The sequence below is a fragment of the Protopterus annectens genome, chromosome 7.part1, assembly GCF_019279795.1.
Source record: "Protopterus annectens isolate FY-2018-M chromosome 7.part1, PAN1.0, whole genome shotgun sequence".
Lineage (NCBI taxonomy): Eukaryota > Metazoa > Chordata > Ceratodontiformes > Protopteridae > Protopterus > Protopterus annectens.
Genome location: NC_056740.1, coordinates 212,017,911 through 212,032,495, shown reverse-complemented (window position 1 = coordinate 212,032,495; position 14,585 = coordinate 212,017,911). Strand labels below are relative to the sequence as shown.

At 37.1% G+C, this 14,585-nt stretch overlaps 1 protein-coding gene across 2 annotated transcripts in view; it reads left to right on the top strand.

Annotated features, from left to right (window-relative positions):
- Positions 1-13,854, top strand: part of LOC122807697 (ETS domain-containing protein Elk-1-like) — a 195,795-nt gene extending 181,941 nt beyond the window's left edge. For both annotated transcript variants that reach the window (XM_044078660.1, XM_044078659.1), the window contains exon 5: positions 11,970-13,854. In XM_044078660.1, coding sequence (XP_043934595.1) covers positions 11,970-12,068 — 99 coding nt within the window. In that variant the 3' untranslated portion in view covers positions 12,069-13,854. The remainder of the gene's footprint in view (positions 1-11,969) is intronic.
- Positions 13,855-14,585: the final 731 nt, after the last annotated feature.

Sequence of the window (14,585 nt, the reverse complement as noted above, 5' to 3'; positions counted from 1 at the left end):
AGGAGTACCTTGTGTTGTCCTGTCCCTGGAGCCTGATCTGAAAGATGCATTTTCTGTAGTTCAGAAGCTCTTTCTAGACCTTTGACTGCATGGTATACCATGTTTGGCAAGCATCTGAAGACAGACTTCAGCATTTGTTGTCCAGTTCAGCCTAAGACCTACAGGACCCAGGGGCCCCAGCATTTTGGTTCACTCTTGTCGCTTAAGGAGTCAAAAAGTATGGAGAGGTTTGACAAGAAAACATTCTTCTCTGCCACTTTAGGCTTTAGGGCTTAAATTGTTTCACCTGTTCCACTATATCATCCTTGTGAATCAGACACTGAAAAAGCTGGCAAAGGTCCCTACTTCTGGGGTGAAGAAGTTTCTAGAAAAGAATCTGAATTTATCTTCCTAATTGGGTTTTAATTTTGACTGTGCTGCTACTGTGAGCAAGACAACACATGTGACTATTTGTGTGCATGGAGTGGCATTGCTGTGCTTCTCCACTTTGCACAAAGACCTAAATTTGAGCCATTCTTATTGCTCTATTCTGATGGGAAGTCCACTATATTAAAGCTTCTGAAGAGACAACTGAGATGCTTTCGTGAAGCAAAGAAGGCAGTATCCAATGTTAAGGGTATATAAAACACCCCCTTGACTTCTTATTCTTCCTTTTTTTCCAACTAGTGTAAATCACTAAAGCAAAGATGCCATCTCATTAGTGGGAGAGACTGCCTAAGAACCAGATAATGCTCCCTAATGAGTCCTATGCCCAAGTTTCCTAGATGGTAAACTGTGTAAAGGGTTATGCAGCCATCCTGACTACAGGACAGAACTGTCTATTGGATGTTGCTTCTCTAATTTTGTCACAGGTTAAAGAACTGTCATAAAAGATAAGTGGGTGCTGGATCTAGTCTTATATGTTCTAAGTTATCTTTCTGGCTGAAACAGTCTGTATGAAGATCCTGGAACAGTCACTGGTTGTACTCCTCAACAGGGTCATACAGTCTGTTCTTATGAAAAAGGATTTTTTTTCTCCTGTCTCTTCCTCATTCTGCAGAACGGGGAGGCGGTGTTCCATATGATTGTAGACCTCAGAGATTTAAACTACCTCTGCCAGTATACTAAGTTTTAGATGACCACTCTTTGGGTGTTAAGAGTTGTGCTGCTACAGGGGTCTGTATGGTGCTCTTGAATACAATGGGCAGTTGTTTGCAGTTGAGTATATTGGAACCACAGAAGAATTTACTTAATTTCTCCCTAGTTCCAGAAAATTTCTAATAAAGGGTGTTGGTCTCTTATTTGTTATTTGTCCTCAAAACCTATGCAGTGGTGGCATAGGTACTGAAGGAGAAGAAGGGTCTTTAGGTGCTTTTTTTTATTCCATTCAGATGATTGGCTTCTGGTAGGTCCTGTGGAGAACTTCCTAACAGGGGCTTTTTCTTGTGTCTCACCATGACAATAGGCTCTAGGAAGTGCTCTAAACTGGGTAAAATTGGCTGTGATTTAGATGCAGAGAGAGAGCATCAAGGGCAGAGTTGGATTTTCTGCTCTGCAGGTTCTTCAAGCAAAAAAAAAAAATAATTGCCTTGGTCTCCTGCATAAAGGTCAGGCAAGAGTGGAGGCTCAGACTCTGAGAATGTTAAATCTGATGGCAGCCACTGTTTTCAGTGTTCCATGGATTCATCTTTGTATGATAATGGTCCAGTGCCCATACTCTCATGGACCTTCTGTTGGTGTCATATCCTTGTAAGTGTGCCCCAGAGTGTTGAATCATTACTGTCAATTTGAATGGGGTAGCAGGGTAAGATTTGTTGTCACTGAACTGTCTCACAACTCCAGGGTCTTGGGTTCATTTCTGATCTCTGGTCATTATTTGTGTGGACTTTGTTGAGGTTCTATGGTTTATTTTCACTTCTAAGAACCATGTTGGTTGATTAGCTACTATTTACTATCTTTATATACTGCAATTACCTTGTCTCTGTGACCAGAATTATGGCTGAAAATGGATTGTAAAAAAAAAAAAAACAAAAAACAGTTCACTTAGCTAATTAGCAAGTAAAAAACTAAATAATTATTTCATGGATTCTGAAGATTAATTCCTTCCTGGTACAGTTGTATGGATTTACTCTCCAGTATTGTGGAAAGACAAGAAAGATTGAGTGCAGCAGATAGTCCTGTTGTCCAAGGTGCTCAGAATACCACGAGTACTCTAGATGTTGCAGAAGGTGCAGTTTTGGTGACCCAATGCACAGATTACATAAATTGGATTTTATTTTATTTCAGTTTTCTTTTATTTAATTGTTAAACAGGCAAGCTCTCCAGATATAAACACTAGTTTGCAGGAGTGACCTAGGAATGCTTCCTGCTTAAGTGACTTGCTAATAATCACACAGTAGGTATGCACTACAGGAAACAGCTCATTAACATATCATAATGTTCATACTTCGTGATAACTGACAGGTGGATGCCATTGCAGAGCTGCAGGTGATGGCATTTTTTGTGGAAATGATGAAAGACTCAGAAAAGCATGGGGTTGGTCTTTTGTACACTACTGAATGAAGCAATGCAGGATAATGTCATGAATATAACTATACCTGCCTTGAACAAGGAAACACAACAATAGTGGGGAAGAGTGCTGTAGAGTGAAGAAGCAGTGTCAGGTTCTGTTCCAAAAAGGCTGCTTTACATGCTTTGACTGTCAAACGAAGTAGGACAGTGCCTAAAGCAGTCTCATATGTACCCAATACAAGTACTGTAGTAAAGAGTGATAGTTAGAAGAACATTATTTATTATTATTATTATTATTATTATTATTATTATTATTAATCTATGATCTAAGCAGCCATTTTAATAGATACAATAGATAGTTGAAACCTAACAACATAAATGTTCAGATTGTTAGAGCTATTATTCACATCAGAAATGAAAATTCTGATGACACTGTATTTAAAGAAACAAAGATTATTTTACAATTTTTTGGAAAAAACATGAGATAGTTAAAACCTGATATTTGGCAGACTATTGACTTTTTACTTCAAATTTTCTGTTAAGAAATGGGTGCAACTGTTTTGCACTGCAGATGTCACACAAGCAGATGTCAAACAAAAGCTTGAAAATGTGAAAAAGTATTTTTCAAATCTTAGAACTTATTGGTATACATAGAATTCAGACTAAGAATTGAAAAGTGGAGGTTGAGGGGTAATGTATTAATTCACATATTAACATTAAAGAAATGAAGGTGTTCTTTCTTATAGAGGGCAGCCCCTTAAATTCATAACAAGTTGGACACATTGCAAAAGACTGTTGAACAAAAAATATGCTCAATGTGTAGGGAAACCAAACGTATTTGAAAGGACTATAAACTTGGGTATACTAAGTATAAAAAAGTACCCCGTTTTTGTTTGTTTGTTTGTTTGTTTTGGCTAGGCTGTCTTTTTACAAAAGAAAGTGAAGATAGTATTTTACTAATGGAGGATAGCTTTCAGATAATTGAAAAAATAGAGAAACAGCAAGAACTGATGAAAGTTGCATTAGCATATTTCAAGTGTTATGATAACATAGAAAATCAAAATGAAAATAAGACAGATGATATCACCGTTTGTATTATTGGAGGACAGCAAAAGAAAAAGGAAAAAAAGGAAGGCCTAACTCCCTAAATGAATAGACTGAAAGTCCTGTCTCAGGCAAGACTATGGTTAGCATTTTTTTTTCTTGGAACAACAGGTGGATATAATTTTTATTCAAGATTTTAGATGGCTTAATGTGACTTTGATACAGGTGTACTACAAGCACTCAAGTCCCAATTGCTTACAAACCACTATCTTGAAGTCAGGGGCTTGGAGTTTTGTAGCTCAGGTAGGCTGCTGCTCATGCTTGAACTTGAATATGAGTTGGGTAAGCAGCTGGTGCACCTTAACTGAACACATTATTTGAGTTTTGGTCATGGTAAGTATGGCAACCATGTGCAGCAAGTGGGAGGGGGGTTTAGGATTAGGCAGTTGAGTGTGATTTTTAGGGTAGGTAGCAGGAAAATAGTTTTAGTGGTAGGGAGTGGGAAGAGTGTTTTGGGGTTAGGGTATAAGAAGGGAGTATCAGGTTTATTGAGTGGGGTGAGTTTTAGGGTTAGGGCATGAGAAAGAAGTATCAGATTCATTGAGTGGGGTTAGGGAGTGATCAGGAAATTTAGGTTTAGGGAGGTGGGTTAGAGTTTTAGGTTTAAGGAATGAACAGGGACTTCATAGTTGGGGAAATAAGTTTTAGGGTAAGGGAGCAAGGACTCAGGTTGGAAACTGGGTAGGAGTTCTAGGGTTAGAGTTAGGGCTCTTGCAGGGCTATAGAGTTTTATAGATGTTGGTACTGGGAAGGCTGTGTAGGTATGGGTGATTGGCTAGAGCACTTGCTTTTTTAAACAAGCTGCAGTGAACAAGTGTGTTCCAAACTACTTTATTATTGAAAGAATTTGACTGAAGACTAATTGACTGAAAGCCCACTTGACAGAAACCCATTTGACTGAAAAGCAATTGATGAAAATCCATTTCACTGAATCACAAATCACCAAAAATATTCAGCTTAAGAAAATACAACATAAAATAGTGTTTTTGCAGTTGGTTATAAAAATTAAAATATTGTATTGAGTCTAATGAGAAGGTTATATGGGTAGTTATGAACTGAGGAAAAGTAAATGAAAAGATATTAAGTTATTATGTGAATAATAGGATAGGAATTCTTTATATATCAGTGATATCACATCAAAGGAACATTTTACCTATCTTAAAGGAGGTAGGAAAACTGAATGTGATTACATGATAGCTTCTTAGACAATGAAACTTTGTGAGTGCCACAAGATAGTTATGTTTTTTTTTCTGATCACTTAATTAGTTACAGTATATGAACATCAAGAGAAAGGTGGGTAAGGGTTACATAGAACTAGATAAAAGTTTAATTTAGTGGGAAAAAAAGCAATGGAAACAATGGTAGAAAGAGCATTTAGATATAAAGGCATGGCGTTCTGTGATAGTTAAATTAGTGGGACGCTTTAAAATGGAAATTAATATGAATTTTATAGAGACTGGAAAACAAAGAAATGTTTAGCTTAGTGAAGAGGAAGATGTTTGAAGGGAAGAGTATTACTGAAGTTTGGAAGATAAGAACTAGGCACATATAGTAGAAGAGACTTTTTGAACTGAGACTGAAAAGATTGTAACACTATTATAAGAAGATTAGGTTTTCCATATAGGTAACTAGGAATAAATGTGTCCGTTATTGGGAGAGAACAGGTATACACAAAGATTTGTACAATATATATATATATATATATATATATATATACACACACACACACACACACACACACACACACACACACACACACACACACACACACACACACATACACACACACTATGATGCATAGGAAATTTTGTACAACAGCACGACAAGCTTTTAGAAGTAGTTCAAGTTTATAAGAAATTTGGTCAGAAAGATGTGATTAGAAACTAAAGGTGAACAGTAATGTAGATGGTGAATATAAAAGAAGTTCTGGAAATGTTAAAATTAGCTGATGTTAAAATATTACCTGGACCAAATATGACCTTATATATCTTGATGAAGTGTGTATTAAAATGTTATGTAAAGCATTTTCTGAATGGTTGATAATGTCAAAGATATACATGTGTAAGTATTATGGTTATAAAAAAAATCTTTAAAAAAACGGATTTTTGGCTATTAGTTAACTGGAGGCCTATACATTTTATGAATAATAACTGAAGATTTTGGTATATGTTGTTTGGAACAGGTTAAGTACACCAAATTTGTCAGACTGAAATTAATTATTTTAGTATGCCAGATAGCTCAAAGGAGATTATTTTGTACAGCTGATGGAAATAACAGAATCCATAAGACATGGAAGTAAGAAATAATTGCTAGTATAGACCTGGAAAAATACATTTATGTATGCCCTGTGCAACTGTTCATAGAACTCAAAAATAAAGTTGATGGTTATATAATACAATGCTCATGTGAAGTGGATATGAGCTGAGTTGATACATTCAACCAACAAGTTATTGCTTTATAGGACTGGAATGTAAAGTGTATAGAAATATTAAACAGGGGTGTCCATGCAGGACTTTTTATTTGCTATTTGCAAAAATAAGATAATTATCAATAGTTTAGGTAGTGTGGAAAAGTAAATATGAGTCCTTATGGAGCTGCATTTATGCCTAAGACTCAGCCTTATGCAGGTAATATGGTGCTGATAGCATCTGATGCTTTAGTTATAAAGAAAATGATTAATATGTGAGGGAGAAATGTTTTCATTTTGTTACATGTACTCTTCACTTATCAGACCAATGATCGAGTACAATGCCCCATTCGGGATGTATCTCACCCGACATCTGCAGCAATTGGAGAGACCCCAAAAGTTCCTCACCAAAAGGATAAAGGGACTCCAAAATCTGTCATATGCTGCCAGATTGAAGAAACTCCAGCTCTATTCAGTCGCATGCCGTCTGCTCAGAGGTGACATGTGCCTGACATACAAGGCCATGTCCAACTCGGAATTAATGGACATGCTCCACCTCAAAAAATCCAAATCCACCAAAACCACTAGAGCAAGCGACTTAAACCTTAGCACGGATATAAATAGGATGTGCTGGAGGGATAGATTTATCACTCAGAGACTCCCTATGCTGTGGAATAAAATCCCGGTCCATGTGAGGCAGAGCACCTCGTTGGCTCTGTTCAAGAGAAATCTTGACCTGTGGATGGGAGATCGTAGGTTTACCCCGGGAATCATCTCTGTGTCACTGCTGGACAGAGGCACAACAAACTAATGGGCACAGTATTTTTTCATATAAGGGGTGGCGTAAGCCACAAAACTTTGGGCTAGGCTTATAAATGCCTTGGGGCAGATAGCCTAGTATAAACCTATGAACCTATGAACATATAAATGAGGTTAAATGTGATTATTTTGGGTTTGGTAAAAATAATGGATATATTAAGGTAATAAAAGAAAACATCAGAATTATAGGAATGATAAAGAAAAATAGACTTTTCACTTTTTATCATATAGAAAAAATAATGCATTTAATTAAAATGGTGCATCACGGCAAATTAATCATCTTGCTGGGGTTTATTTAATCCCTGTGGTATTTGAAAAGGAAATAAATGAAACATGTTTTAGTAGAATTTTGAGATCCCATCTTATCCTATAAATATAGTTTCTCGATCAGAAAGAAAATAAATGGCTGATTTTGTGTTTTCTCCAGTGGATTTCCTCTTATGGTAATGTTATGTTAGATAAAGAATCTGTGTTAGGAAATTTGTTGTAGTAAATATGCTTTCTTTGCAGATAAATGAGATAACGAATGATGATTTGAGATTGACAGTGTTTGGTGAATGAAAAGATTTATGTGAGAAAGTTTGAAATGAAAGTTTTACAACCTGATGTTACTTAGACATTGGTCCCTGGTCATCCCTGAAAAGGGAGCGAGTGTCCAGGGGGCCTACCTAGTTTAACAAATGGGTATTACTATTTATTATTATTATTATTATTACTACTATGATACACCCACTTCAGAGGTAATATCCCATAAGTACTATAGGTTTATAATTTTATAGTACTGCCACAGTATTCCATTACAGGTATGATATTTTCCTTTTTTGTTAATATAATCCATTAGGCTCAAGCACCTCTTTTGATGGTGTACGCCAGTGATTAGCTGTACTGTACTACTGTAAGATTTTCGTACTTGAAGATCAACTGTACATTTGTAGCAAATCCATCACACATCCATATTTTGCAGCGAATTGGCAAAGCCCCATGCTTTCCATTCACTAAACTATGGGATTTCTGTTCTGTGATGCAGGCACAAAAAGCCCTGATAGTGACCCAGATGACCCAGGTACTGGTGGACCCAGTGAAGACGGATGGGAGTCAGTGGCCAGTGACTGTTCATCCACCCTGTAGGCAGGGAGGCAACAAGGTTCATTGTTGTACTGGGTGCCACTGTTAGCAGCAACTGGGGATTGTGGCTAGTATGTGCAAAACATGCAGCAGACTGTCTACTGGAGTCAGGAATGAGCAGTAGCTGGCATGTTTAGAAGGCCAGCGCTGTGAGCTGAACCTGTAAATTACAATAAAATACCACAGTGTAGAGCCATTTGAAAACTATGGTGATTGCCTGGATGGGTTGATGGATGGCATACAGCTAGTATAAAAGCATATATTAAGTTAAAAAACCCTCCAGGTTATTCATTCATCAGTTTAATGGCTCGATTACTGTCAACATATTTAAGGTAAATGGAGTAAAATGTATGTATCGTGGTATACAAGATTCCATTATAAGTATAATATTTTTTCTTTTGTGTTAACGTAATCTATTAGGTACAAGTATCCCTTTTGATGGGTGACCTTTGAACACTGTCTGGTTAATTATCTTGCTTAGGAGAATGAGAGAACCAAACCTAAGGATACAGGGTGCTGTAGGCAGAGCTTGTTAGTAGTTCAGAGCCTTAGCTGTCTGTGCTGTATTATGAGAAACTGCAAATAAAAATGTAATTACAATTAAAATACAGAGTACATGCCCATGCAGGGGATTCTGAGTTGGAATAGCATTTGTGCTGATGGTGATATACATTTGATTGGTGATACAAATACTAGATGGACAGTCAGGAAAAGAAGTGAGTAGCTAGTGACCTGCATGCCTTTTCTATGGGAAAGGTTCAAGGGTAACACCCTACAATTTTGCCATAATTCATGGGCAAGTTACACGTATGTGGAAACATGCACTGTATCACTACCATCTTGATGTCCTTGATATCAAGTACAAGACAAAAGATTATGGGGAATAGGGGCCCACCTCAGTATATGACATTTCCAGGACTCATTTTCTATCTCTTGCACTGTAAGTGGGAATAAATGATTAGCATAAGTAGTGTGCAAATCATCTCTTAGCAAGGGAGTCCAGAAAACTGAATGCAGAAACTGTGATGCTGACATCATCCCATGGAAATAAAATCAGGTGCATAAAATGAAAAAAGCCTACTTTAATCATGTAGTTTAAAATTATCCACTGTGGAAGTGGCATACTCAATAAATTATGGGGGATGAGAGATAGATAGATAGATAGATAGATAGATAGATAGATAGATAGATAGATAGATAGAAAGACAAACAGATAGATAGATAGATAGATAGATAGATAGATAGATAGACAGATAGATAAACAAACAGATAGATAGACAGACAGATAGACAGATAGCTAGATAGACAGACAGACAGACAGACAGACAGACAGACAGACGGATGGATACATACATAGACAGACAGACATATAGATAGATAGACAGACAGACAGACACAGATAGATAGATAGATGGATAGATAGATAGATAGATAGATAGATAGGTAGATAGATAGATAGATAGATAGATAGATAGATAGATAGATAGACAGATAGATAGATAGATAGATAGATAGATAGATAGATAGATAGATAGACAGACAGACAGACAGACAGACAGACAGATAGATAGATAGATAGATAGATAGACAGATAGATATTCCAATGCCACTACTGAGTCTCATGACCATTCTTGCCTTGCCAGTACCTCAGGCAGTACCTCCTTTCTCCAGGAGAGCTACACCTGTCATCCTGGAGTGAATTTGTGGATATCCATCCAGTTGTCTAGTATATGTTTAAAGGAAGACAGTGAGTCACAATGCTTAACATGTAGGGAAAACGTTTTGCAGAGGTTTGGGAGGCATTGGATTATAAACATATCTCTCCATTGTGTTTTATACATCTGTTGGTGAAGATTTAGGTCTCTGATTCTATTATTGGTATAGATATTGGACTAAAAGAGAAACAGGAAGTCCAGGGCTTTCAAGTCTCTAGCAGTAAGATAAGGTTGATAAGAGATCTCCCTTCAAAATTCTGTAAGGCACTAAAGAATGGGTAGAGCACCTGGCCTCTCTTGGTAGCTAAGGGACTTTAGGCCTGTGATCATTTTTGGTTACGATCCTTTAGGGTCTTTTTAATTGTTTGACATGTTTAGTGAAATACACTCAAAAGTGGGCTTTGTACTCGATAATTGGCCTGATGATTGCTGAGTTTAAACGAGTGATTACCTCTTTAAATGTTGATGATATTCCTTTGGCAATTATTTAGGCTAAATAATAATAATAATAATTTCCTGACAACTATTGTTACATGATGGTGAAAAGAGCGGGAACTGTCAACATAAGTACTAAGGTCTCTAACAACATTTTATTCTGTAGAGGTGCACTGTCTAGATAGTATGATAAGAGGAGGGGTTGTCTACCAAAAGTGATGATACTACACGTTTCAGCATTTAGTTTGAGCCCATTTTTAGTACACCAAGAGTTTATTAGGGTAAGTTTATTCTGGAGGGTTTGCGTGTCATAGAGCAACATTCTGCAAACTTTGGTAGCCAGAGGTCTTACTCTCTGCTTGGAGATCTGAAAAGTAAATATAAAAAGGAGAGGTGCCAGCATAGAAAACTGATGGGCACCACTGATCACTTTCATACTTTCTGATGAAACACTTGCAATTTGCATTGTATAGGTTCTTTCTTTCACCCAGTTTGTTATTTTACCATACATTGGTCAATTTTTTAAAGCATTTAGCTTTTGCATTATGCCAACATGAGAGATAGTATTAAAGGCCTTAACCAGGTCAATATATGTCACATGCCGTGCATGGCCACCATCTATATATATTAAGAGAGAGAGAGAGGCAGAGATACACAGACAGACACACACATGGTATAATATTACATAGCATCTGGCAAGAGAAATGTATAACAACTTAATTATTTTAACAAGGAAAGGCACTATACGTGAATATCTCTTTATCATGGGTGATCTGAGAGCTCTGTTCTGCTTAAGTTGCTTTCATGGAAGCCAAATAGAGGCTGAAAGAATCAAAGTCAAACTTAGATCTGCAGGGTGGAGCTTATTAACTGTCCATTGCTTTAACCCTTTGTTTTATTTATTTAAATTTTTTTCTTTCTACCACCCTCCACTGACCATCGGCTCTCCTCCCTGGACATACAATTGTCCAATTTGTTCCCCTGCAGTCACCAGGGTTGAGGTTTATGCTAACCAGGGAGAAGCAGTCATATTGTAGATGGGTGGTATATTAAGCCCTTTTCCGTTTGTGCTGGTTTCAAGTCTGCTTACTGGTGTACAGACATTGTGTGACGAATGTCCCCACCTGCATGGTGACATGACTATTTAAAGTCCCTCACTCCCAGAAGCATGCAGAGGGAAGCATGAAGCTATGCACTGCCTGTCTAGTAGTGCATCACCTAGTTTATGGCCCTACCCCCCTACTTAGTACTTGAGCCACTAATTGAACCCAGGTCACCTGGGTCATAAGCGAGACTTCATCGTTCTAGGTCACGTAAATGACAACCTTTTGTATTGCACTGTCAGACCACTTTGCATACAGAGTGATTATATGGCGTGATAACATAGCACAGTATTTAGTCTGTACTTGACTCAGTAGAGATTTTAATTATTGCATTTGCTGAATTTAGATGACTTTAACTAGATTTTTTTGAAGAAACTATGACTGAATGATTATGTATTTGTGAGGCTATACTTCTGAGGAACATGAAAGTAGTTGGACTCTGTGTATGCTGTTTGAACACTGGCACTACATTTTCAAAAACTAATTTGTTTTTTAGCCTTTAAAATCATGCAAATGTTAATTTTATTACTCATCTTACAAAAAACGTTACATGTATCTTCGTTTGTAGATAATGAATGCTTTTCAGTGTGAATGTTAAATTTGCTGTGCATAGAAGTGGACATTCCAACATCAATAAAATGATCAACACACTTAACTATGCTTGAAGCTTTCTGTATAGTTACTATAGATGGGCTTGTGCTTTCAGTTTTGTAGTTCAGCTGGTGACGATAAGAATGACCATAAAAACAATCCATTTGTTTTTGTTTCTAGTTCCCTACATCAGGAAACAACCAGATCTATGTTCCAGTTGCTAGCAAGGAGGGACTATCAACTCCAGTCCTGCTCTCTCCTGGACTGCAGAAGCTCTGACCTAAGAACTTACTGTAATTTCAGACATGAGATCAATTAGATGACTTCTACTGTTGATATTCTTTCATATCACTGGTACTTAACCAGCAGTGCTGCATAAAGGTGGAGACTTTCAACTAATAAATCAAACCAGAGCACAGCTCAGAAAGGTGCTTTAAAAGCAAAATAATGTGTCTGCTTATCTGAACAAAATATAGTCATGCAAAGTTTAATCACAGAATAAAATTACCCCATTCAGCTTTTCTGCATGAGAAATGAAAATCTTTAAAATGAGAAATACTGCTTTGAATGGGAAGTCATAATTTTACATGTGAAAATGCATATATACTCCATCACTGGCAGTTGGTAGTAAACAGGAAGGTAGTCTATTAGTACACAACACAGATGAATTTATGGGTGCTTCCACTGACTTTTTTGATATACAGTTGTTTTTAAGAAACTTTTTCCAGATCATTTCTGTATTGTTACATGTAAATTACATTGTTCATTTGCAATGTTGATTTATCTCATAAAGTACTTTTTACAACATGTACACTTTTACTGTATGTATCTTTCAACTGTTGGATTGTGTTTTTATTGCCACTGCCTATGTTACAGTTTCAAGGTTTCTATTTACTGTGATGAAGCCCAAAGGTTAAGTCAAAACATTGTCACTGGATTACATGAATAAGCATAGTCAGCTTCAGGCATCAGCAAAATCTGCGGTCATTGGGGGCCCCCTGGTCTTGGGGGACCCCAACCACAGCAAGTTGTCTTATCTTAATATTTTGTAACATGTCATTTAAACCAACAAAAGCTAGTACAGCAGTGTTGTAGACTTAATAAACCAGGTGGTTAATAATGACTCATTTATATCTGGTTTAAAAATTTTAAGATATCTCTAGTTATACTACCAGTGGTTTGTCAAGTAACAGGCTTCACAATTCTGTTAGATATGTTACCTCTGACATAGTGCCCTGGCTTAGTTAAATCCTGCTGGTGGACATTCTCTCCACTAAAAAAAACAACATAAGCTTTAGGTACTTGCAATACCAGTGGGTGCAGGGGAGACCCTTCATCATCCTTGAATGTGTGGGGGCCCCACAAAGGCTGCTGCTGGTTGGGAAAAAATGAGGTGTAAAAACTTGTATAAATTTTCTGATTACACTCTTTAACCTGAGCAGGGCTGTGATATGACCCTGTTAGAATAAAGCTAATAATGAACATTAGCATTGTAAGCACTAGAGAGATCAGCAGCCCAGAGTGGATTATCTCACTGCAAACCTTTGATTTTAAAAAGAGCTAATGCTTCCAATCTTCAGGAATGTTTTTCTCTATCAGGGTGTTTTATAAATACTGGCAGCACACCAGATAGTATAATTCTCAACAACTTTGCTCAAGAATTCTGGGTAAAGCCAAAAATAATAGTGAAATAAAAGCTCAAAATCAGGAACCCATTTTAAATATTACGCTAATTCACTTACAAAATTATTAGAATAAATGCATTTTCCATCAAAATGCATTTTTTGGACAACAGCAGTATGGAACTCTGATGTCTGAATTTATTGACTGTCTGTAATCCTGAATGATTTACCAGCAAATCAAATCTTTTACAAGGGACAGAGAAAAATTATGATATAAAATTAGGGATGGTCTGTGAAATCAGAGACAGTGACAGGTATGTACTACTCCTCAATGAGGTAAATAAAAGTGACTTACTCCTGCTGCTGTTTGATAACTGCTAAATGACAATCACTGATCTGTTGTGGAGGTACTGGTGTTGCACAATGTATTGCTATTTGCTGAAATAATTGCAAAACTAGTATTGCTATGGCATATGCATATGTGTGTGTGTGTGTGTGTGTGTGTGTGTGTGTGTGTGTGTGTGTGTGTGTGTGCTTGTGTTAGAGTGTGTGTATGAAAAATCACTGATTTTTATCTATGCACATACCCAGTAATGCCGCTACACATACATTACTCTTCAGGATATCAGTAAAAATGCAGTTAACAATTAATTATATTTCAAAAGTAAGGCATAAAATATATCACAGAACATTCAGACATTTACATTTTCTGGGAGTATGGTGCCCCCCCCCCCACCCCAGACTGTATAAGTGGATTTTGACTTGGACTTAGAGGTGGCTTCTGCTCTCAACCTCACCCATTCTAAAACCAACCCTACTGAGATGTGTGTGTACAGAAGGCTGCTGCAGGTTTTGTGGAGAGCTGGAGATGGTGTGGTTATTACTTCTTTAATTTTCATCACAGTCAAACCTTAGAAATGTGCACAGAAGGTCATTATAGCTAGTGTTTGGGCTGGGGACAGTGTAATCATTTTTTTTCTCACAAACATCAGAAGTGTACAAAGAAGTTAACTATAGCTTGTGTAGGGCTAGTGTACTGTCTAGAAGCAACGAAGTGGAATACATTACTGTAATCATTACTTTTTTCACCTTCTCACTATCATACATCAGGCACATATATAGGTGGCTGCCTTTGGGGGTTATGGATGAGGAGTGAGAAGGCATATTATGCATA